We start from the raw sequence: 26,342 nt of genomic DNA, 5'->3' as shown, positions 1-26,342 counted from the left end.
AGCCAGTAAAATCTCTGCCTGATGGGAGGACAGTTGACTATCCTTCCCTACATATTCTCCTAAATAAACGAAGGAATTTTAAGCATATAACCAGGGGTTATGGGCTGTGATCTTCCCCATTATAACTGTGTTAGAGGAGCTTGTCTAATCTTCAGAAGTAACTATTATAGGAGTTTGTGTCATTCCCTTGTGGAGAACTTATGTGGACCTGTCCATGTAATCTCATCATACAGGAAGTCCAGGTGCCTGTATAAGTAAACGTTAGTCTTGGTTGGAGTTTCTCATTGAACTCAAAGAATATCCATTGTTTAAAAATGTTTTCAAGAATTATCTAGTACAAGCGAAGATAAGGAACTTTGTAATAAAGGTTATTACATAAAAATGCCTGTTTCTATACTTATCAAACTCCTCTCCTCCTCCTACACTGATCATCTCTCTACACAGGAGTCCATACAGTAAGGACGGAGGTTAGATTTTTTACATTAAGAAGGGTTTTAGAACTTTTCATATCTTTTTTTGTAAAGTACTAAAAACTTTATTCAACTATTTAAAAAAATAAATCCAAGTGTTTTGCAGTGTATTGTGCTATTTAGGCCCCCAGTCTGCCATGACAACCATTGAGGGGCTAAGGGAAGATAGAGCATACCTTAGCCCCTCTGTCTAACGACTTAGATGCTGCGGTGGGTTTTGACTGCGGCATCGAAGTAGTTAAACGGTCGGATTTGAGTAATTTCCAATCACGGCCGTTAGTGCAGTGTAATCAACTGTAATACACAGCTGACATCCGCAGCTTATGGGGTGGACAACTACCCCTGCACCATGATGTAAAATTACGTCATGCTGCGGGAAGGAGTTAATACTAGCCAATACTTGTTTCTGAGTGATTTTAACAATAATTGGCCAGTGAGAACGAAGAAGGTAATCAATGATAAAACCTAGATCTTCACCGATTGTGCAATCAGAAAAAAATGGTGTAAATTGGTTAATGTTACTCGGAGCAAATGGCTCTCACAGGAGCCCTCACCAGGAAACTGTGACGCTTACCTCCAGCAGTGAGGGTCTTCCTGCTGAAAACAACCATCAGATCCCTTTGAAAGACTTTTCAAACCATAGATTGTTCTTCAGTCATTTGAAAAGTCAGTCCGGGTAAAGATGCCTTTAAACTTAAAACTTGGACCACCGCTTGTCCCTAAATCTCCCTATTTCCCTACTTCCCTCCTCAACCCTCCCCCATTTTTTTCCATCCCATGTAATGTTGCCAGTGAATCAGACTAAAGACTTAGCCCACGAGCAGAGACAAAGGCCTAATAAAAGGGGTTGTCCACTTTAAGCAAATTAATATTTTATTGTACAATTAAAAGTTATACAATTTTCCAATATACTTTCTTTCTTAATTCCTCATGGTTGTTTAGATCTCTGCTTGTTGTCATTCAGCATAATCAATCAATGTTAATTTCCTGTGGATAAAATTCTGTCCTGGTCATGTACACACAGGTCCACGGCTCATTACAGTACGTGTATCAGAGCTGTGTCCTCTAATAATCCCAGCACCTGTGTGTCCATCACATGACCATGGACAGAACATTATCCACTGGAAGTAAACAATGAATGTTCCATATTAAATAACAACAAGCAGAGATTTTAAAAATTGTGAGGAAATATTACAGAAAGTATATTGAAAATGTGAAGAACTTTTATTAATACATAAAATAACATTACTTTGCTGAAAGTGGACAACGCCTTTAACTATTACAGTAGACTACATGATAAGATCTGCTGTATCCCATATTAGACATGAGAGTACAGGAAGAAGCATCCATATTGCTACATATGCTAAAAAATAGTATAGATTCTTATACAGTGAAATATGATAATTTCAACGCAAATCAATATTTCTTTTATCTCGACTCAAATGTGTAGGAATGTTATGTAATCTGTTTTAATTACCAATTCAACAGTCCATTATTTTAAGCATAGCTTGTGTTAATCACAATTAACATTAATGAATCTAATTTTTTAAAAAAAAGTTAATTACTTAACGTATCTTAGGCTTCGTTCACATCTGCCTCAGGGTTCCCATTCTGGCGTTCCGTCGGAGCTTCCCGCCGGAACGGAATCCTAACTGAAACCATAGGTTTCCGTTTGCATCACCATTGATTTCAATGGTGACGGATCCCGTTCAAATGGTTTCCGATTGTCTCAGTTGCGCAGTAGTCGACTGCAGTATTACTTCCGTCAAAATGACAGAACCCATGCACAACTGAGACAAACAGAAGCCATTTGCACCGGATCCATCACCATTGAAATCAATGGTGATGCAAACAAAAACCTATGGTTACCGTTTGTTTCAGTCAGAGTCCCGTTCTGACGGGAAGCTCCAACGGGAAGCTCCGACGGAACGTCAGAACAGAACCCTGACGCAAATGTGATGGAAGCCTTATACTGGTCCTGAGTTACAGGCTGTATTATAATTCACAGCAGCATTTACAATTTTGTTGGCTTCACAGCTGACATCTGTCAACATACCTTCCTGTCTACATTGACCTCGATCTGGTGATCTGCATTCCAACAAGTGTAGCCTTAACACCAGATACCACACAGTAATATAATGTACGAAAAATTAACTGCCCCACTCAGCTAAACTGTTAAAGCAGTGTCTGACAACAAGCTTTATTGTTTCTTTAAAATGACCAGCTGAAGTATGAAAGCAGCTCTGGAGTATATTAAAGGCTGTTACTTCCACTCCGCACAAGATAAGTAAAAATAAATCAATAAAAAAAAGTGTTAAAATGGGGCTAAAAGGTACAATGGCTTTAAAAAAAATAGATTTAAAACGAACAGTAAATACGTATATAAAATTAGGCTTACCCTTAAGTCATCTTGTCCAAATTTTTTTAGCGACTTCCTAATATAGTCTGTAAAGGATGTTGACTTGGAATAGATCTTTCCAACACGTTGGTCACTGAACAAAATACAAACACAATGTTATTAGTATACACTCCAAATATTAACCTCAAATCAGATAGAGGTAGAAAGAGGAAAAAAAATAAAAAAGACGAAAATAATAAAAATGAATTACCCACTACCCAGACTTTTTTTCTTTATGATTCTGTAACCAGTTTACACCACAATACATTTCCCTCTTTGTATAAGATTATGAACTGAAATCTTATGGTCAGCCTCTTACATTTTTAGGACGTTCTTGCTCTGCGGAACTAGAGAATAGGACCTTGAAGGAAAACAATTATCAAAACTTTGCATTATTATGTTTAAGTTTAAAATAACTGACAGTAACATAGTTACAAATATAACATATGCATGTAGTATTTACAGTGCAATTAAAAAAAATAACACTTTAAAATAAACCAATATAAATATGTTTTCTCAACAGTCCTATGAGCCCAACATATTGAAATTACCTAATTTTCAAACGATGGCAAGTCATACAGTGCATTGTTAAAGGAATTGTACCAGAATCAAAACTTATCACCTATCCACAGGACAGTCTATACATTTCGGATTGCTGGGGGCCCCACCAATCGCGAGAAGAAGGGTTTCGAGCCCCCTGTTCATTCTCACTGCTCAACCGCAGTGAGGAGGACATCGAATAGACTAAGGGTCAAGCATGCGCTCTGTCGCTCAATTGTAACAGCCAAATACAGAGCTTGGCTGTTTCCGTCATTCTCATGGACATTGAATGGAGCGGCAGGGTGCATGCTCGACTCAAGCTCCTTTTCACTGCGAAGAGGATTTGAGGCTTTCGGGACCCCTGTTCAGGCCATCGGTGGGGGTCCCAGCGGTGGGGCATCCCATCGATCAGAAAATTATCCCCCATAAAAAATAACTTATTAGGGTTTTAAGATCTAAACAATAATCGGGACTAGATTCCGAGTTAAAAATCTAGGTGAATACTGTATGTACATTTTTACTTTGGTCATGTCCCTATAACTTTGCTGAAAGGAATATGTCGCAAATAAAATTTTTACTTATTTTTATTATATTTTTGGGGTTATTTTTTTTTCTTCCACAAGATAGGAAATATTAAAAATTAAATAATAATTTGTAATGTTTCCCAATGTTGGCCACCGGAGGGAGCACTTATCATAATTACAGCAAGTTGAATCAGGCAAAGCAACCTGACTTACGGTTGCTGTAAATGTGGGAGGGACACTCTCCCTACTAGTGACCACACTATTGTTGGCTACAAGCCAGGAGGGAGTGTCTTCAAATTGCCTACCACTGTGCAGCACAATTTTGTGAGTGACTGAACATTGGCAAAATGTGATGTTCACGGTAGCAGCAGCTACAGGAGACACCAAGAGGCTGTGAACGACAAAAGTCAAGAGGGAAGACCTGTGGTGGATGACTTTTCAGTTGACAGGTAGCAGAGTTACATGACAGGAAAAAAATATTTCCCCATCGTGTAACTGCTATCTGTCAACTAAAAAAAGTAATCTGCCAGAGGGAAGAATTAGACATTTGACATTGACTTTTCAGTTGATAGGTAGAGTTACATGATGGGGAATTATTTTTCTCTGTCATGTCTAATTACCAGGCAACTCTTTCATTGTACTCCTCCATGGGGAAACATTTTTCCCACTGGCAGATGATTTTTTTCCGTTGACAGGTAGCATAGTTACAGGACAGGAAAAAATAGTTCCCCGTTATGTCACTCTGCGATCAGTCAATGGAAAAATCATCCCCAGAGGGAAAAATTTATATTGCAGCACAAGGGAGAAGAAAGAAGACAGAAGACTTCTGTAGGTGAGTATAAGTTTTTTTAATTTTCATAATGCTAACTTTTTGTTTTTGTTTTGCAGGTTCTGCTGGACCGTTTGGACCCTGTCGTAGATACATTGAACCACTTCGATTATCTCCTTTTTTTTTTTTTTTAAATCAAAATAGTCAAAGAGGGTTGTGTGGGGGAATTTTTATCTCAATAAAAAAATGTTTTCTTATGCCTCTGTGTTTTTTAATACTTTATTAGCGCCTGAGTAATGGCCGCTGTTTGATTGACAGCGTCCATTACTAAGGCAGGTCTTTGTGTTAGCCAGTAAAAAGGCTAGGACTAACACCCCATAATTACCCCGGAACTCAATGCCACCAGGGGTACCACAAAGAGCCAGGTATGATCCAGTACCCGAGTATCTGAAGTGATGGCCGGGTACAGGGCGGCCGCAGACTGGTATTATTAGGTTAGGAAAGCCCAAAAATATGGCCCCTTCCACCATAGTAATGCTAGGCAGGCTGCGGCTGCTTTATTGTATCTGGCTGTTTATGAAAAACGGGGGAGGACTCCACGTCATTTTTATCAATTATTTATTTAAAAAAAAAAAAAAAAACAGACATGGGGCCCCCCCATTTTTCATTACCAGATAAAATAGGCGATGGTTGGACTCGTGTCCCTGCTCTTCTATACCCTGGGTGTGCCATATAGCACTTGTGTATGTGTTGTGCAGAGAAACATACACAGATGCTAATAAAGATGGCTGCCCTCACAAAAGTAAAAACATAGTCATAAATAAAGTCACACTAGGGAACACAATAAAATAATTAGAAAAAAATAGGCTCATAACTTAAAAATCATCAAATAAAAAAATTGCGACCTTTACTTTAAACTAATTTATGTTTTATTTAGATTTTTTGTTGCATTTGAGAACCTGCCCCATATCATTAGAGTTTTCAAACTTCACAAACGACCTGCAAAACTGTTAAAAATTGACAAACCACATGTATGGCTGTATATCCTATTTTACTTAAACGTTATATTTTTTTTCTTCATAACAGGATATTGTGCAGTATCCCTACCTTTGTGTGATGCCATAAACTTCTTTGCAGATGACCTGAAGAACTGCTCGATAAAACAAGGACTCAGTAGGAAGCTTGTAAGAGCAAAGCAAACACCAAAATGAACAATATAATTTATTATTCAACTACATTTCAAATACTGCCTAAAATAAACATTAAGGCCCTTTTACACGGGCCAATGATCGGGCAGACGAGCGTACGTATGAACGATCGTTCCCGATTATTGCCCTGTAAACAGGGCAACGATCAGCCGATGAACGAGCAATGATCATTTATTGGTTGAACGTATCATCGATGCAGCACAAAATATTATCGTTGTCGGCAGCACATCGTCCTGTGTAAACAGCGAAATGTAATGCCGACATGATGGAAGTGCATGGGGATGAGCAATCATAATAAGCATCGCTTGTCTCCATACATTACTAATCGTAGCTCCTTGTGAAAGGAGCAAACGAGCGCCGATTAACTGTCTTGGTGATCGGCGCTCGTTTTTGCGGCCCAAATTGGGCGGTATAAAAAGACCCCTTGGGGGGGGGTCTCGGAATGATCTTCTTGTGTGTGTTCTTTTCCATGCAGGTTTTTAGAATCTTGGTCTAACACATGCTAGATTCTCCAAGGTGCCGATCAATAATGGCGGCCATTACAATGTCCATAGGTATGTCGCCGATGCAATTTAAAGAGGGATTCTAGTTGAAATATACATATATATATATACATATATATATATATATATATATATATACACACACATATATATATATTCCCTATGAAGACCTAGTCAGAGCTTCAATATTTTAACTAGAACTCTCAACATTTCTAGAACAATTTAAGAGTCAATTTTGTGGCATTATACCCTTGAGATATTTTAATACTGGGCTTAATATCAATAAAAATCAGATTACATTTGAACTTTTAAGCTTAAACAGACTCACGTCCAAGAAACAACAGATCCAGATGAATAATGAAATTAAAGTAAACAAAATGAATTCCCAAACATTAAAATGTAATTAAAAATGTGCTTGGCTCATAATATAGAACTAAAAAAAAAATAATGTATGGACACAAAAATAAAAAAAATACATTTTCCAATAGATAGGCGAAAGGCAAAATATAAATTTAAGGGTTCTGACTGCCTACATACCTGATGGGTTTTTACAATCCCTGAATTAAAAGAAGAAGTTTCTCACATATGGACAGTTACCACTGAGACAGAAAATGATATTTGAAGCTTTTACTATGACAAATGGTTGTGTTTTCCCATAGTCTGGTTTTGCTGAACATATCACCTAACAATTCTGACCTAGCTGTTTAGTTCAGAAACCTAGTTGGCCCAACGTCTCAAACACATGCCTTTCAAAAACTGTGTCTATAAGTTATAATAATTTAGTGTCCATGTGATTTACTGCATAATCATTGATATTTGACACTTCCTGCACTAATTATAGGTAAATTGGCTATTATTTAGGTCCTTCTAAAACTATCCCATACACAGTTCAATGTTTTTTCCAGATGCAATGATTGAGTCCAGAATCAGAAAACGTAAAGGAGCTATTATTTCTATGTGATAATCAGCTTGATATCGCAAAAAGAAAAGGGAATCCATAAGGAAAAACTTGTTATTTTGCAATCCTTTTTCTTCACATTATATAAAGGGCTGAGAATAAGGGATGTTTCACTCATCATAGATGTTTGAGATATCATTTAAAATGGCCAATTAAGCTAGGGCTAGAATCCCTCTATAGACGTAGGAAGCATAGTAAAATAATACTGAAAGATTCCATTTTTCCAAAAGCTAAACATCCTTCCACCATGTCAGGTGCCACGTGCCAAAGTCCAGCGAGTGAGTTATTTTTCAGTTGTCTATACAACTGTACATTGGAGAAAGGAGCTATGAGATACCATATTTATTTAACCCCTTAGTGACCACCAAGACGCCTTTTCACTGCGGTCACTAAGGGGCCTTAAACTAGGCCGCTGCCTTTTCACGGTGGCCTAGTCTAAGTCCTGCACGGGCGTCCCGTGCAGGCTGGAGCCGGGGCTCGGCTGTCTGATGACAGCCAGGCTACTGCTCCAACACCCGCGTTTAACCCCGCCGTCAATAGCGACCGCGGCATTTAACTTGTTTACAGAGGGAGTGAGCTCCCTCTGTCACCCATCTGTGGCCTGCAAATGCAATCGCGGGTCTCCGATGGGATGTCATGGCAGCCGGGGGCCTGATAAAACCCCCAGGTCTGCCCTGGACATATGCCTATTAGGACGCGCCGGAGGCACGTCCTAACAAATTGCCTGTCAGATTTACACTGACAGGCAACAATGCTCTGGTATACGAAGTATACCAAAGCATTGTAGCAGCGATCTGAAGATCGCATAGTAAAGTCCCCTAGTAGGACTATAAAAATAAGTAATGTGAAATAAAGATTATTAATAAAAATTACAGTAAATAAATAAAACCATTTTTTTTCCATAAAAAGTGGTTTTATTTAGTAAAAGTGTAAAAAATAAATAAAAGTACACATATATGGTATCGCCGTGACCATAATGACTCAATTAATAAAGTTAATATGTAAATTAAACCGCAATGTAAAAAAAAAAACGCAAAAAACTATGGCAAAATCGCAATTTTTTTCCATTGCCGCCAAATTAGTCATAATAAAAATGAATCAATAAGTCACATGCACCCCAAAATAGTACCAATCAAAACTACGTCTTGTACCGCAAAAAACAAGCCCAAAAAATCACATTGATGAAAAATTTCAAAATTACGGCTCTTGGAATGCGACGATGCAAAAACAAATAATTTTAGTTCAAAAGTGTTTTTATTGTGCAAAAGTCGTAAAACATAAAAAACCTCTACATATGTGGTATCGTCGTAATCGTACCGACCCATAGAATAAAGGTAACATGTTATCTATGCTGCACAGTGAACGGCATCAATTTAAAACGCATAGAACAATGGTGGAATTTCAGGGTTTTTTATAATCCCCCCAAAAAAGTTAATAAAAGTTAATAAAAAAATTATATGTACCCTAAAATGGTGCTATTAAAAAGTACAACTAATCCCGCAAAAAACAAGTCCTCATACAGCTATGTCGACGGAAAAATAAAAAAGTTATAGCTCTTTAAATGAGACTATAGAAAAACTAAAAAAAAAAATAGCGTGGTCATTAGGGCCTAAAACAGGCTGGTCACTAAGGGGTTAAATATGCCAGTTCAAGAACAAACCTATAATATATCACCCTAAACACACCCTTTACAAGAAGGAAAAGTTTGGGTAATCGAGGAGAGCAGCTGCAGGGAAATCAAACTCTCGGCTTGCTGCTCTCCAGGGCGGTCAGTAGTGTCCAGTAAATATAGAGAGTGACGGGGTTACAGCTATGTGACTCCATTTACAGGACACACTGTATTCTGCTGACAGGGTTGTGTGAATGTTGAGAATATTTGATTATCCCAAATTTATTACCTAAATTGCTCCCACTTATAAAATAATTGATTTCTAATACAATAGTTAAATTAATGTGGCGATTCATTTTAAATAAAACATTCCTTGTGTGGGTGTGTTAGTCTTTCTTATTCTACTTCATGACAAACTGAGAGGAGGTCTTAATAAATACACAGATCAACAATTATTGTAGTGAGATAATTAAATGGCAACAGCAGCACCATTCAAGACACGATAACCATGGTGATAAATGTGGGCAGCCACGCACATGCCACACGAGACACAGGCATGTAACATATAAGCAGAGCGAGAGTTAATTAGGAGGCAGTAAGTTCACATTTAGGTTATGCCCCAACAGACATCAGACAGAAGACAGATGCATGCAATTCAGTAAACAGTACTACTTACCCCTTGGCCGACCGCAACACGCTCTAAAGCCTAAAGTTTCAAGAAAAAGATAAGGTGGATGTGTTTATCACTTTGTTAGACAATGTTATAAACGTACTGGCAAAATGAAGAGATTAATTACGTGACGCTAAATAAACTCACACACTGCAATGTGTTAGCTTGCTAATCAGATCTTTTATAGTGACTTTGGTTTATTTTAGACAGACGAAGATAGAAAAAACACTTTCATACAAATCAGGAGTTTTTGGGCTCATAGAAAAATTCCATTAAACTTGGCTGTGTGCCTGACACACTGCAGCAGCCATAGTCAATGCTGCAGATTTATGGGAAACCAGAACTTCATTTTTTCCCAATCCAAATCCTGTCAAATGACATAATCAGATAATTTGGTATATTTACTTAGAAAATGTTTATTCTAAGACGTAATAACGGTGCAAACAGCAATTTAAAAACAAACAATCTGTATCATTTGATATCGAGCATTGATTTAAAGGTTCAGTCCTGATGTAAAAAGCCTAATAATACCTTAACTATTTTATCCCCACTACCAGATGTAGTAAAAGCATTATAACTACAAATATTCTATTTCACTGCTACAGAAACGTCCATTTCTCCTGAACGAATTACAATAAGAGATTTTGTTGCTTGAAAAGAAGCTCGATAAGGAAATGCATAAATAACAATTCACTAGTATATTATCTGAATAACTCAAAGTAACGTTTTAATATTAGGGATGTAGCGAATTTCTAGTCTTCTGGAGGAGTCATGGTTTAACCCTTTCGCTGCCAGTGGTATTTGGAGATTTTGCACTTCAGGTAGCCAGGACAATTTTCACACTTTTGACTTGTACAAATAAAACCTAAATTAGGCTAAATTCACACTACCATTAATCTTCATTTAGCGCTCTTCAGTCAGAGGAAGAGATAAACGAGAGCCCAAACAGAAAGCATCACTTCCGTTGGAATTACCATTGATTTCAATCGTAATTCTTTTGTTTCAGATGCATTCTATTTACTTGCGTTCGATAGGTTTCCGTTTTTTGATAGAAACAAAAGTGCACTCTGCAGCACTTTTGTTTCCGTGAAAAAAAACGGGGATCCAGAGCACTGAGCCAAAAATCTGGAGATTCTGCCCTGGATGCCCAGTGCCAGCGGCTCTGGTCCGGGAAAACTGGCACCTGCAGACCGGGTTCGGACCGCAGTCCGCGAGTTGAGGATCACTGGCTTATACTATGGATTTTTGCAAAGTTCTTTCAAAGTGCAATGCCTACTTAAAGACAACCTCTTGAAGAAATATTAGGGAACTGCATTTTGCTCAGTTCTCTAATATGTTAACAGAATTGTTCCCATTGCCATTAATATAGCAGGGAAGGAGTAAATTTCCTTTGCTTCTCTGTTAGTCTGGGAAGAGAACACAAGTCACTTTACAACAGTATGTAGACTGTGACTTTATTTATTCGCACCTCCTTGCTCAGAGTGGGAGCATTCACGTTAACAAAAATGAAAGAACTGCTAATGAAATTCCTCAAGATTTAACAACAGTGCCTCTGAACTAGAGGTGCCCCTTTGAGGAAAAGATCTGCCTTTATATGAAGAAGTGCAGATGAAGGGTAACATCTGCCATAAATAGTTGTAGCTGCAACAATATACAGATACATTTAATAAAAATATTAACTCAAGGTTAAACAGATGACAATTTCACACATCAATATTAGAAACAAAGGACAAGACAAATACAAAAAAGGGAAGGACAATAATTACAGAAAACTGTCTGAAAATGCCAATTTTAAGAACAGTGAACAGTCAGTGGTGGGAAAGATCAAATCACTATGCAGTGAAAAGGAGCAGGGGGTCAATATCAATCCTTAAATATTCACTAACGATCAACAAACTTTGAATAAATCAATAGTATAATATAAGAAACTTTGTAATAGATCTTATTAAAAGAAAATGCCTCTTTCTTCACTTATCAGGTTTCTTTCTTCAGGATACAACTGCCTATAGAAGTCTATGGAGAGGAGAGGGGAGAGCAGAAGCAGAGTGAGTGAGACACACAGACATGCTGCAGCTGCTCATAGAAAGATTTATATGCCACCCCAGTGCTGGATTCTAAGCTACACTGCTCATTACTGCTGTATAATGTACTCCATGCTGCTGCTACTATATTTATGTGATAGATAGAGATAGGAGAGCAGGATTTTCCTCTTTATGTGTGCTGTGTAGAGAAGACATGATAGCACTTAGGCACCAGCTCATAGAAAACTGAGAACTACAGATAAAGCCTGCAGGTGGAAAAACTGGTAAAGAATTCTATATACAAGTCATATAATGGCCAAAAATAGTCTTATTCCTCATGTACACACATAGGACAGCTAATTCTGAATAGTAATTTTAAAGATTACTTTAAAAATTGAGCAAGCCTTATAGAAAAAAAAACAAAAAACAGGTGAAATGTTTATTACTGTAGTGTAATCTGTGCAGAAGAAAAAATGAATGCCAAATCACATTTTCAGTGACATAATTAAAGAACAATAATTGTTGACCATAATAATAAAATTATTTTTCTTTTCAAATTTGAATATTCGCACTGTATACTAAAATTATCATCATCACATGCAAGCCAGGACACTCAAAGAGTGGATGAATTTCATCTTTTTCCCTGAATAGTCTGTTGGATCAGGTTTAAGTCTGTTGTTTTATGCAATATAACACTACATATGGGGGAATTAAGGAAGATAAGACTATTTACACATCTATGAGATCAAGAGAATATGTTCAACAGTTTCAGAATGGAGAACATTTTGCTATTTTATAACTAGTATAATATCATAATGTGTAATGTAAAAAAAAAAAACTCCAAAGTTTCTAGATATATAATAACCCAGAATAAGTTTTTATATAATTATATATTTTTAATGTGTGTATTACATATATAAGGGTGAATTTAACTTGTGGATAATTGTTATATTATTTAATAGGAGTTATATGTGTTATGAAGATAGCTACTTTAATTTAATTTTTTATTTTATTTACACTGGTAATTACAATAATATCGTTATATATATACACACACACAACTCAAAAATTTGATGTCTTGAAAGCTGCTTTCAAGTTTTAAGTAGTTTATAACTTTGAACATTCACACATAAAAATTTGAAATAACTGTATGAAAGTTTATAGCTCCACTTGTTGGGTGTAAATAGAAGTCTTAGCGAACAGAATATTAATGCTACTTGATGACCACTTGATGTAAATAGGCCCTTATTTGTGTATTATTAACACAAATATAGGATTTAGAAGCAATCATTTTATGTGTTCTGTCTAAACACAACTTGTCTAGTTTCCATTTGTTTACAGGAAAATATTTTTAGCTAGATCCTTTTATTAATGGTTAGAAATCAGAGAAAAAAAGTTTTAGGTTTTCAAGTTATAGTCAACCAGTCCCAAACCTAGTCTTTTTGCATTGACATCATATTTTGCCTATAAAATATCTGTTTCGGTCACAGGTTTTGCATAAGGTTATTTGACAAATTAAATATTTTCTAGAAGGGATTGCAATGAAGAGTAGAAAGTACTAACATCTCAATAAATGTAACCCACCAAACAAGCGGACATCCGAGCATTTCGTCCAATATGCCAGCACCTCTCCTTTAAATACTGACTCAATGGGAAACCCCATGATCCCTCTGTCTGCTCTGTAATGATAAAAGAAAATAAAGATAACAAGGTACAAGTTAGAATGGGGACTCACAGCATGACAAACAGAAGTCACACTAGATTGTAGGCCCTTTCAAGCATCTCACAAGAAAGTTACATAAAGGTCTTTTCAGGATTTAATGCTGAAGACTTTCCAAGACTAAGTCTTGTACACTTTGCATATTCTGTATGCATATCCTTTGCTAACAATCTATCTAGGGTAAGCAATGTAATGAGATATATGGAATAACAGCGATTTAATCTCTTTGGCAATCATCTTGCTGTCCACATTTCAGAAAGCTAAAAAAAGCCATGAAATCATACATACTGCAGTTAACACTGCTTTCCCCTGGATCATTCTGGCACATACTTATTAAGTGATTTGTGCTTTTAATGTTTACTTATACGTCATAGTCAAGGTCAATGTTTTGTTCTCTTTCAGCCTGGAACAGCTGCAAGGCCCTCAGTTGTTTCTTCTAAATGTTTAGCCGTGTCTTACATCCAAAAGCATAATTCGATTTGGCTTAGCATCCATTTGTTGCCTTAGCAGACAACAAAGCTTAATACGACCAAAGGGCTTAATAAGAGATCTGATGCTAAGGAACCACTCAAGCGGAACAAAGTATATTAAGAATTCCTTAAAATCTGTTGTTTAAAACAAAGTTACGGAAAACCATTGTCAAGTTTTTCTCTCCACGTCTACTTTAGCACTCACAACTTTCAAAGTGATGGTGTTTGGCTCAATATTGCCATCAAAATAGCATAAGAATAAAATAATGGGATGATATATTGATTGCTAGACTCCTGAACATTGCCTACTGCAAATCAAAGGCAAATACTAAAAGTATGTTCTTGAAAAATAGACAATAATAGAAAATGGAGCTATCCAAACACATTAAAATGTGCAAAATATGAGAACCATACAAACATAAAAAGGGAAGATAGAATGGCTGAAGATCAAGTCGGAATACAGCTAAAGGGAAAAAATAAAAAAGGTTCCAACATCTGCAGCAAATATTTAGAAGCAGTAATTTATACCATCTTTTATTTAATAGGATTTTATTTTGTAAGGATTATCCGGCAATATGTGGCTTCAGCTCTGTTCGCATCACGTTTGGACTTTAAGGTTGAGGTATATGTTTAAGAAAATTTTTAACACTTCTCACCTGGTTTTGACTAAAAAAAAAATAATTTTAAACTGAACTTTAGCTAATAAGAAGCCAGGCTGATCCAATTGGAAGCAGCAACTTGCCTAATTGTGATTATATTAGTTAATGTAAATCAACCAATGAGCAGAACATTTTTACATAGAAACACATGGGCCTTAGATGCATGCTAGAAATCTACTATCCTCCTGGTTATGAGCATTCCCAGCTTACTCCCTGTCTAGAGAAAAGGACAGAACAGAGATGGCATCCTTCAGGATCGGTCGTATTGGAGTTTTCACGTGAATCCTCTTATTTACTGTGAAGAATTTACTAAAATAATCTTAGAGGGGTTATGTGGGGACCGAAAAGTATTAGCAGTGTACTCACTGCAGTATGTGAGTACACTTGCGAATATACATTCCGGTCACACGTCGTGCTGATTATAAGATTTTAATCGATTTTTACAGTGCTGCCCGTGGACCGGAAGTCTAGCGGCACAGTCCTCCTGCATGACGACACGGCTCGTCTTCATGTCACGCTGTACACTATGTAATCGTTGTACTACTGCTTGTACATAGAGTACAGCAGGGCAGGTCACATGACGACGAGCCGTGTCGTCATGAAGAAGACTGTGCCACTGGACTTCCGATCTACCAACAGCGCTGTAAAAATCAATTAAAATTTTATAATCAGCGTGACGGGAGACCGGAATGTATATTAGCAAGTGTACTCAAATATTGCAGTGAGTACACTGCTAACGCTTTTCAGTCCCCACATAAGCCCTTTACGATTGGGAGAAACAACAGAACAATTAAAAAATATCACAATCCGATGCACTTATGTATTATCCGTGGCTGCAGGCCGTCAGCTCCAACCTCCCTCTGACAGCCGCAGCCACGAGTCGGCAAGTGCTGGCCCCAGCCTCCTCCTCAGGAGACGCCAGTGCTCGCGTCCACTCACCTCAGCCGGATCCCGTAGGGTGCTCGTGCCCGCTCTTAAAGGGGCAGCGCATGCCTGTACATTCTGATGACCCTTGACACGTGAGTACCCTGGATTATAATAGGGGTCCAGCCCCCTGTTTCTATGCCTGAGCGTTGTTGGTGTTCCCTATAATTTGTTGATGTGATGGCCTCCTAGTGTGTTCCTGTACCTTGCATTTCCATACCACCCTGGTCTAGCATTGTGTTGTGCCAAAGTCGTGTCGTGCTGTTCCACGTCTGACCTGCTTCACCTCGCCTGAAGTCTACCTGCTGCCTAGTCCAAGCCGAGCCTGCCTTGCTACTGTCTGAGCTGCCACAGGTACTCTATACGAACTATAGATATTGTCCTGCAACCTGTTGGCCAGCTGCCTTACCACCAAGGCGGTACGGCCCAGTGGGTCCACAGACCCTTCGTGACAGTACGCTCAGGTCATGGACCCCGTTGGTCGATTCAAGACTATGACTACGTCACAGTAGATGCGAGCAGATATGCTGGACCTCCGGTCTCGACAGGACCAACTCCTCCAGGCGTTGAACATTCTTGCATGTCGGCAGGAGGTTCATCCTACAACACCTCCTGGCAATGTTGATCCTCAGACTACACCTAGGCAGTATTGACCCATGTGTTTCTTTGCCACTTCCTGTCCGCTATGATGGAGAAGTAAGTACCTGTCGTGGTTTTCTTAATCAATGCCAAATCCACTTCTGTCTGTATGCTAGGACATTTTTGTCTGATGGCGCCAGGGTCACTTTTATCATCTCTCTCCTCACTGGGAAGGCTCTTGCATGGGTGAACCCTATCTGGGAGAGACACGGACCAGAGACCCGTGACTTCCCTGCCTTCCTCCGGACTTCCGCCGACTGCATGCCCCAGTTCTTGACTGGAATTCTGGAGAGGTTCTCCAGTGGGGCCCTGAGTGTCAAGGTCATTGCCAGTTGCGGATTCGTTCAGCTCAGCCTTCGCTGCCTCGGTCTTTGGCAGGATTGCCGAGTCATTATGCTGCATTTTCGGACATCTTCAGCAAGAGGGAGGCGGAGACATTGCCCCCACATCAGGCGTATGACTGCCCTATTAAACTGATTCCTGGTGCATCCCTTCCCCGTGGTAGGGTATATCCTCTCTCCTTGCCAGAGACTCTGTCCATGTCCACCTATGTGAAAGAGAACTTGGAAAGGGGCTTTATACGAAAGTCTTCCTCCCCGGCTGGAGCCGGGTTCTTCTTTATCAAAAAGAAAGATGGCTGTCTTCGTCCTTGCATCGACTACCGTGGTCTCAACCAGATCACGGTGAAGAATAAATATCCGTTGCCACTGATCTCTGAACTGAATTTTTTCTAAACTAGACCTGCGTGGTGCTTACAACCTAGTCCGGATTCGCCAGGGTGATGAATGGAAGACGTCATTTAACACCCGTGATGGACACTATGAGTATCTAGTAATGCCCTTCGGCCTGTGTAATGCTCCCGCGGTCTTCCAGGTGTTTGTGAATTACATTTTCCGTGACCTCCTCTATCTTTGTGTTGTAACCTACCTTGATGACATCTTGATTTTTTTCTCCAGATCCTATGACGCACCAGAGACATGTCCGTCAGGTTCTGCTACGGTTGAGGGAGAATCGTCTGTACGCCAAGTTGGAGAAGTGCGTGTTTGACAAGGATGCTCTACCCTTCCTGGGCTACATCGTCTCGAATCGAGGTCTCGAGATGGATCCTGAAAAGGTAAAGTCTGTCCTGGAGTGGCCACGCCCTCAAGGCTTGAGGGCCATACAGCGCTTTTTGGGATTCGCTAATTTTTACAGGCAGTTTATTCCAAACTCCTCACTGATTTCTCCCATCTCTAACCTTACTAAGAAGGGTATGAATGCCAAGGTTTGGACTCCCGAGGCAGAGTCCGCATTCAATAGCCTGAAGAGTGCCTTCACGTCAGCATCTATCCTCCATCATCCGGATGTCTCTCTGCAGTTCTCGTTGGAGGTGGACGCGTCCTCTGTCGGTGCTGGTGCACTCCTGTTCCAGAGAGGTCCCAAGGGCAAGTCAAGGGTATGTGGATACTTTTCCAAGCTCTTCTCTTCCGCAGAATGCAACTACTCGATTGGGGATCGGGAGTCACTGGCCATCAAATTGGCTCTGGAAGAGTGGAGACATCTACTAGAGGGCGCAGCTTATCTGATCTTGAATTTTACGGACCACAAGAATCTGACCTACCTCCACACGGCCAACAAGGCCACCCACTCCAGACCTGCTGGTCTGCTCCAGCCATTGCCTGTGCCCAATGCTCCCTGGCAGCATATAGCTATGGACTTTATCACGGCCTTGCCTCTCTCTGCTGGATGCAGTGCTGTCTGTGTGGTTGTGGACCGATTTTCGAAGATGGCCCACTTCGTTCCTCTGACCGGTCTTCCTTCTGCTCCTCAGTTGGCCAAGTTATTTATCCAACACATCTTCCACCTGCACGGCTTGCCGCAGCATATTGTGTCTGATCGGGGGGGTTCAGTTTACATCGGGGTTCTGGAGAGCCCTCTGCGGACTTCTTGGCGTGAAGTTGGACTTTTCCTCAGCCTACCATCCTCAGTCTAATGGTCAGGTCGAGAGGATCAACCAGATATTGGAGAACTACCTACGCCACTTCATCTCCAAGCAGCATGATGACTGGGTGCAGCTGCTTCCGTGGGCGGAGTTCTCCTACAATAATCACACCAGCAAGTCTACTAGGAATACACCGTTCTGCATTGTCTATGGCCAGCACCCACAAATTCCTCTCCCGCTGCCTGATACTTCCGAGGTACCTGCTGCTGACTCCATGTTTTTGCAGATCCGGCAGCATACTCTATCCTCCATCCTAATGGCAGTGGACCGCATGAAACGGAAGGTTGACACAAGGAGAAGAGAGCCTCCCCGGTTTATTACTGGCACTAAGGTTTGGCTGTCGTCCAGGAATATCCGACTGAGGGTGCCGTCATGTAAATTTGCCCCCAGGATCCTCGGACCATTTGAGGTCCTGAAGCAGATCAACCCTGTCGCCTACAAGCTTCGGCTGCCTCCCACCCTCAGAATTCCCAACCCCTTCCATGTCTCCCTCCTGAAACCAGTGATCCTGAACCGCTATTCCAAGACTCCCAGCCCTGCGGTTGCCTCCAGCGGCCCTTCGGACATCTTTGAGGTCAAGGAGATCTTGGACACCAAGAAAGTGATAGGAAAGACTTTTTATTTGGTGGATTGGAGGGGGTTTGGCCCTGAAGAGAGGTCCTGGGAGCCAGAGGAGAATCTCAATGCTCCTACTCTTCTGAAGTTTCTCTCTCACTCTGGTCCCAAGAAGAGGGGGCATAAGAGGGGGGATACTGTAATGTCCGTGGCTGTGGGGCATCAGCTCCAACCTCCCTTTGACAGCCGCAGCCACGAGTCGGCAAACGCTGGCCCCAGCCTCCTCCTCAGGAGACGCCAGTGCTCGCGTCCACTCACCTCAGCCGGACCTGTAGGGTGCTCGTGCCCGCTCTTAAAGGGCGCACCTGTACATTCTGATGACCCTTGACTCGTGAGTACCCTGGACTATAAGAGGGGTCCAGCACCCTGCTGCTATGCCTGAACGTTGTTGTTGTTCCCTATAATTTGTCTATGTGATGGCCTCCTAGTGTGTTCCTGTACCTGTTCCTTGCATTTCCATACCACCCTGGTCTAGCACTGTGTTGTGCCAAAGTCGTGTCGCGCTGTTCCACGTCTGACCTGCTTCACCTCGCCTACCTGCTTCACCTCGCCTGACGTCTACTTGCTGCCTAGTCCAAGCCGAGCTTGCCTTGCCACTGTCCGTGCTGCCACAAGTACCCTATACGAACTACAGACATTGTCCTGCACCCTGTTGGCCCGCTGCCTTATCGCCAAGGCTGTACGGCCCAGTGGGTCCACAGACCCTTCGTGACACCTTATTTCAGACACACACAATACACTAGGGACAATTTACAAGAAGATAACCGATTATTATAGTTTCGGGGTATGGAAGGGAACTACAGAATACAGAGAGCTAACTACATGCACAATTCTCCAGTTAGATTTTAATGCAATGCAGCACCCCATATAAATCCAACATCATATTGATCAAATAAATAAGCTGTCTGACCTTATTACTCTCCATGTCATCTAAGAAAATGAAATCATTGTATTTGTCTCTTATGTACATGTTTCATAAACAATAAAAACATTGTGAACTGTAACCGAAGAATCATTGTCTTTTATTTAGTTGTTGCACCCTAGCCAGACAGTCTTGTAACAATACCCAGTCCTCATTTGAGGCCGCTTTGTTAAGGTCAAGCCACAAAAGGACAGGACATTTATGGTATGGTACATATTTTAGAACAGTAGATAACCATCACATAATGCACACTGAAGAAACCACAGTCTGTTAACTTTCAGAGCAATAAATAGTGAAAACGTATAGGATTCCAACCAATCTGATGCAGTATCAGTCAAATTACATGTTTGTAGGACCTGGGCATTGACCACAGACAGAATGCTTAGAAACCCCCACAATATGGGAAGTATGTATTAAAAGTAACTAGTATACACAATCTACTAAAACATGCATCTAGCACGTGTAACAGATGTGTGTGGGTACAATAACTATTTGGGTCAACATTTTTTTAAAAATACCTTTAAAAATATTCCACAAATTTGTACTTTGATTTTCCGTACTGGAATAGCTGTAAATGTTATACGAGACATGTATCAATAGGGTAGAAAATATAATATTTAGTTTTACTCTGTGGAAACATAAGGTTGCAATTTAAGTCACTCTGGGACGGTGTGTTTCATACAAAATATAACAACAATTTATAAATCATTACACCTATCTCCTGAAACCTAAACAATTTTTCGCAGAGATTTAAACCAGATGTAATGTAAAATATTTTATAAACACTTTAGTCCCTAGCTAATATTAAGGGTGTGTAAGAGGTCAGAGTGAGTGGCTACACTCAAGTTTTCAATATGTATAGCTAGCTGGCCCGCCATTAAGCATGTATAGTTTATCTGCTGTAATGCACCTGCTGCTCTATTTAATCAGTTTGATCAGTACAAGAGTGAAGAATGGAAAGAAAAGACAAGCAAGTTCTGCTTAAATTTATACTTGAAATACCTAAGAACTGCTGGAACAATCACAACTATTTCCAAGTGTCATTAATTTTCTGCCTGTTCTGGATTTGATAGAATAAAGGTTTAAGGATTTCATTGTATTTAGAGTCCAGCATAGATGTAGGGCCAAGAGAGTTATCACAAATTGCTACTTTTCAAAAGACCATTTTTTCAAATGTGTAAATAGAACACGTTTTCATTTCATTCTAAAAAAAAAAAAAAAAAAAAGAAAGAAAAAAGCAGAAAAAAATGTAGAAAATGAAAATGAGGAATTTAATCGTGTGTTTAAGGAAATGACTGTTAGGCCATGCTTTTCCAGATGGTCCATATTCTTTCACATTTGACACACTGAATGGTTATGGACTGTAAAGAAAAAAAAAATTCTGAATCATTGCTGCATTTCTTTAACCCCTTCCCGCACCTTGGTGTACATGCACGTCCAGGTGAGCAGTAACGTCCGTGCTTTAACAGATAACCGCCGCGCGGTGCTGCACCGCAGCGGCGGTTAACTGTGCAGGGTGTCTGCCCTGCTCTTCGTGTTGCCGATCAGCAGCCCATCACCGCTGAAATCGGCAATTAACCCCTTCGATGCGGCGTTCGATTGCGATCACCGCATTGAAGAGGTTTAGAGCAGATAGGCAGCCCCCACATGCATTTGCGGGGGCTGGCGATCCTCGTCACGGCAACCGGAGGCCAAACAATGACCTCCGGGCTGCCATGTACGGAAGCCTATGAGGACCAGCCAGAAGTTCTCATAGGCTTCTTGTCAGAGTGACTGTCACATCACAATGACAGTTAGAACACATTACACTACATAGGTAGTGTAATGTGTTCTAGCAGTGATCAGAGCTGCAAGTCTAAATGTCGCCTAGTGGGACAAGTAAAAAAAAGTAGAAAAAAGATAATAAAAAGGTTTTTAAAAAAAAGTGTAAAAATAAAAGTTATAAGTTACATAAACAAACACTGCTTTTATTCCTATAATATGTCTCTTATTATAGGAAAAAAATGAACAGGTTAAAAAAAGTACACATATTTGGTATCACCGCATTCGTAACGACCCCAACTATAAAATTATTTTTCCCGCACGGTGAACGCCGCAACAAAAAAAAGTAAAAAAACAAAGCCAGAATTACTATTTTTTGGTCCCCACTCCTCCCAAAATATACAATAAAAAGTGATCAAAAAGTCGCATGTACCACAAAATGGTACCAATAAAAAATACAACCGTTCCTGCAAAAAACAAGCCCTTACACAGCTTTTTTGACTGAAAAATCAAAAAGTTATGGCTCTCAGAATATGGTGACACAAAAAATAAAATTTATTTGATAAATAAGTGATTTTATTGCGCAAACGCTGCAAAACATTAAAAAAAATGGTATCGCCGTAATCATATCGACCCACAGAATAAAATAAAATGGTCATTTATAGCCCAGGATGAACGGCATAAAAAAAAAAAACGTTGTCAGAATTGCTGGTTTTTGGTCACCTTGCGTGACAAAAAATGGAATAAAAAGTGATAAAAACAAAAAAAAAAAAAAAAACAAAAAAAAATAAAAAAAATAAAAAAAATCGCATGTACCCCAAAATGGTACCAATAAAAACTACAGATTGTCCCGCAACAAATAAGCCCTCACAACGCTCCGGTGAAGAAAAAATAAAGAAGTTCGGTCTCTCAGAGTATGGCGATGCAAAATGTGCAGTGTTCCAAAAGCGGATAAGATCGGGCGCCATTTATCAGTGCGACACTGGGCACATATCTGCGGATTATTATTTATTTACCCCATTATTATACTCTCTTATTATACCCTGAAGTACCCCGCACAGCTTACATTTACCCCACATTATAAACTGAAATACCAGCAAAACGCCAAACAGAACTATTACCAAGCAAAATCTGCGCTCCAAAAGCCAAATGCCACTCCCTCCCTTCTGAGCCCTACAGCATGTCCAAACAGCAGTTTACGCCCACAGATCTGGCATCGCCATACCCGGGAGAACCCGGTTAATATTTTCGGAGGTATTTTTCTTCAGTGGCACAAACTGGGCACAATATATTGTGCACTAAAATGGCCTATCAGTGGAAAATTGTAATTTTCACTCTGCACCATCCGCTGTGCATTAACGCCTTCGCGCACCACGACATAGCATGTCGTGGTGTGGGAGGTGATGTATGGAGCGGGCTCACACGCTGAGCCCGCGCCATACGCTGTGGGTGTCAGCTGTGTATTAGAGCTGACACCTAGGACTAACTGACAGGAACAGCGGTCGCGCTTTTACAGGAGCCTGTAAAAATGACAATATACTGCAATACATTAGTATTGCAGTGTATTGTACCAGCGATCTACTGATTGCTGGTTCAAGTCCCCTAGGGGGACTAACAAAATTTGTAAAAACAAAAGTAAATCGCTATTATTAGTGAAAAAAATTTAGTAAATATTTTAAGTCCCAAAAAAAACCTTTTCTCAATTTTAAAGTAATGTAAAAAAATTACAAAAATGCACAAAATTGGTATCGATGCATCTGTAAAAGTCAGAAGTCTTACAATATACCATTACTTAAATCACACGGTGAACGCCGTGAAAAATAAAGAATGTAAAACGGCAAAATCGCTATTTTTTTGGTCACCTTGGCTCTACCAAAAAATGTAATAAAAAGCTCAAAAAGTTGTATGTACCAAAAAATGGTACCAATAAAAATTACAGCTCGTCCCGCAAAAAATAAGACCCCACACCAAGCTGTTAACAGAAAAATAAAAAAGTTATGGCTCTTGAAAATCGGGGAGGGAAAAACGAAAAAGAAAAAGCAAAAAATTGTTCAGTCCGGAAAGGGTTAATTACTTTCTAATGAAAAAATATTTATGACCACATGTGGGGCATTGCCATACTCGGGAGAAATTGCTTTACAAATGTTGGTGTGCTTTTTCCTCCTTTATCCTTTGTGAAATTGAAAAAATTGAACATTTTAGTGGAAATAATGTTGATATTCATATTCACGGCCTAATTCTAATAAATTCTGCAAAAGACCTGTGTGGTCTAAATGCTTACTATACCCCTAGATAGATTCCTTAAGTGGTGTACTTTCCCAAATGGGGTAACTTTTTGGTGGTTTCCCCTGTTTTGGCCTCTCAGGGGCTTTGCAAATGCAACATGACACCCAAAAACCATTTCAGCTAAATTTGAGCTCCAAAAGCCAAATATTGTTCCCTCCCTTCCAAGCCCCGCTGTGGGTCCAAACAAAAATGCATTACCAGATATGGCGTATTTCCGTAAATTGGGAGAAACAGTTTTACAAATGTTGGGGTGCTTTTTCTCCTTTATTCTTTGTAAAAATTAAAAATGTACCTTTACAGACTAATTCCAATGAATTCAGAAAAACAACTGTGGGGTCAAAATGCTAACTTTACACCTAGAAAAATTCCTTGAGGGGTGTAGTTTCCAAAATGGGGTCACTTTTGGGGGTTTTCCCACTATTTTAGTCCCTCCAGTGCATTGCAAACGCGACACGTCACTGAAAACTATTCCAGTAAATTCAGAAATCCAAAATCCAAATGGTGCTCCTTCCCTTCTGAGCCCTGCTGTGGGTCCAAACAGGAGTTTATTACCACATATGGGGTATTGCTATAAATCGGGAGAAATTGCTTTACATATGTTGCAGTGTTTTTTCTCCTTTATTCCTTGTAAAATTAAACATTTCTATGTTTTTTCAGAAAAAAAGTAGATTTTCACCAATTCAAATAAATTTACCAAAAATACTGTGGGTTGAAAATGCTAACTATACCCCTAGATAAATTCCTTGAGGGGTGTAGTTTCCAAAATTGAGTCACTTTTGGGAGTCTTTACTGTTTTGGCCCCACAAGACCTCTTCAAACATGACATGGTGCCTAGAATATATTCTAAAAAAAGGAGGCCCCAAAATCCTCTAGGTGCTCCTTTGCTTCTGAGGCCTGTGTTTCAGTCCAGTAGCACACTAGGGCCACATGTGGGATATTTCTAAAAACTGCAGAATCGGGGGAATAAATATTTTGTTGCATTTCTCTGGTAAAACCTTCTGTGGTACATAAAAAAGTGTATTACAAATGAATTTGGGCAAAAAAAAATGAAATTTGTAAATTTGACTTCTACTTTGCTTTAATTCCTGTGAAATGCCTAAAGGGTTAAAACACTTTCTAAATGCTGTTTTGAATACTTTGAGGGGTGCAGTTTTCAAAATGGGGTTATTTATGGGGACTTTCTAATATATAAGGCCCTCAAAGCCACTTCAGATCTGAACTGGTCCCGGAAAACAGCCTTTTGAAATTTTCTTGAAAATATGAGAAATCGCTGCTAAAGTTCTATGCCTTGTAACGTCCTAGAAAAAAGAATGTTCAAAAAACTATGCAAACATAAAGTAGACATATGGGAAATGTAAACTAGTAACTATTTTGTGTGGTATTACTATCTGTTTTACAAGTAGATACATTAAAATTGAGAAAAATGCTAATTTTTGCAAATTTTCTCCAAATCTTGGTGTTTTTTTACAAATAAATATTGAATTTATCGACCAAGTTTTTTCACTAACATAAAGTACAATATGTCACGAGAAAACAATCTCAGAATCACTTTGATATGTAAAAGCATTCCCAAGTTATTAACACACAAAGTGACACATGTCAGATTTGAAAAATCGGCTTCGTCCTGAAGGCCAAAACAGGCTCAGTCCTGAAGGGGTTAAGGAACAGAGTAAGGGTATGTTCACAAGCTTAACAAAAAACCTCTGAAAATACGGAACTGTTTTCAAGGGAAAACAGCTCCTGATTTTCAGACATTTTTTGAGCAACTCGCGTTTTTCACAGCATTTGTGGAGCTGTTTTAAATAGAGTCAATGAAAAACGGCTCCAAAAACGTCCCAAAAAGTGTCCTGCACTTCTTTTGACGATCCGTCATTTTACGCGCTGTATTTTGACAGCGATGCGTAAAATAAAGGCTCGTGGGAAAAGAACATCGTAATTCCCATTGAAAGCAATGGGCAGATGTTTGTAGGCATATTAGGGGCTTTTTTCAGGCGTAATTCGAGGCGTAAAATGCCCGATTTACGTCTGAAAATAGGCCGTGTGAACATGTTAAAATGCATCTAACTTCTTAAACATTATAGCGAGTTGCACAACCTTAACGAAAATAATTTAGCGAGTTGCACAACCTTGACGAAAATAATTGCAAGCAACAACATCTTACAGGAAGATATCAAATCATTCACATCACCCTCTCTACTTTGCAAAACTGATTTAAGGCTTGGGCTCCACCGTGACATCGAGTCACTCAACAACCACGTGGGAGAATTTATGGAGATAGTTGCTGTTCGAAGAACATCTAAAGAGCCATACTCCTCTCTACCCTCAACTAAGGTTTATGAATTCAGGATAATAAAGAGACTAAGAATAAAATAAATATAGTAACTATTAAAATAAAGTAACATAAATGCTCAGAACTACTTGGTTTAGGATAATGTTCTATGGAACAGGGTAAATGTAATTACTAAAACATTAAAAGGTAAAGAACATTCAGATTTTACACACCAGCTTTAAAAAATAATGTCTGTAGCAACAGGTGTTAAAGTTACAGGATGTGTGAGCTGTCAGATTTAATGTGTGCAACGTAATGAATTTTAAAAGTCACACTTACTCAGCAAAAAGGAGAATGACAAATCAATGCCGAGGATAAAAGCAGGATTCCAGCACCGATTTAGGAGAAAACCCACATGCGCATACT

General features: G+C 39.5%; 1 protein-coding gene across 2 annotated transcripts in view; it reads right to left on the bottom strand.

Moving 5' to 3' along the window:
- Positions 1-26,342, bottom strand: part of METTL25 (methyltransferase like 25) — a 215,290-nt gene that overhangs the window by 39,836 nt on the left and 149,112 nt on the right. For both annotated transcript variants that reach the window (XM_075856797.1, XM_075856796.1), the window contains exons 7-11: positions 13,255-13,349; positions 9,656-9,685; positions 5,809-5,882; positions 3,188-3,229; positions 2,869-2,962 (exon numbers count right to left, since the gene is read on the bottom strand). In XM_075856797.1, coding sequence (XP_075712912.1) covers positions 2,869-2,962; positions 3,188-3,229; positions 5,809-5,882; positions 9,656-9,685; positions 13,255-13,349 — 335 coding nt within the window. The remainder of the gene's footprint in view (positions 1-2,868; positions 2,963-3,187; positions 3,230-5,808; positions 5,883-9,655; positions 9,686-13,254; positions 13,350-26,342) is intronic.

This window comes from Rhinoderma darwinii, chromosome 3, assembly GCF_050947455.1.
Source record: "Rhinoderma darwinii isolate aRhiDar2 chromosome 3, aRhiDar2.hap1, whole genome shotgun sequence".
In the NCBI taxonomy this organism is placed as follows: Eukaryota; Metazoa; Chordata; class Amphibia; order Anura; family Rhinodermatidae; genus Rhinoderma; species Rhinoderma darwinii.
The sequence above is the reverse complement of the archived record's forward strand: the minus strand, read 5'-3'. Positions and strand labels throughout refer to the sequence as shown.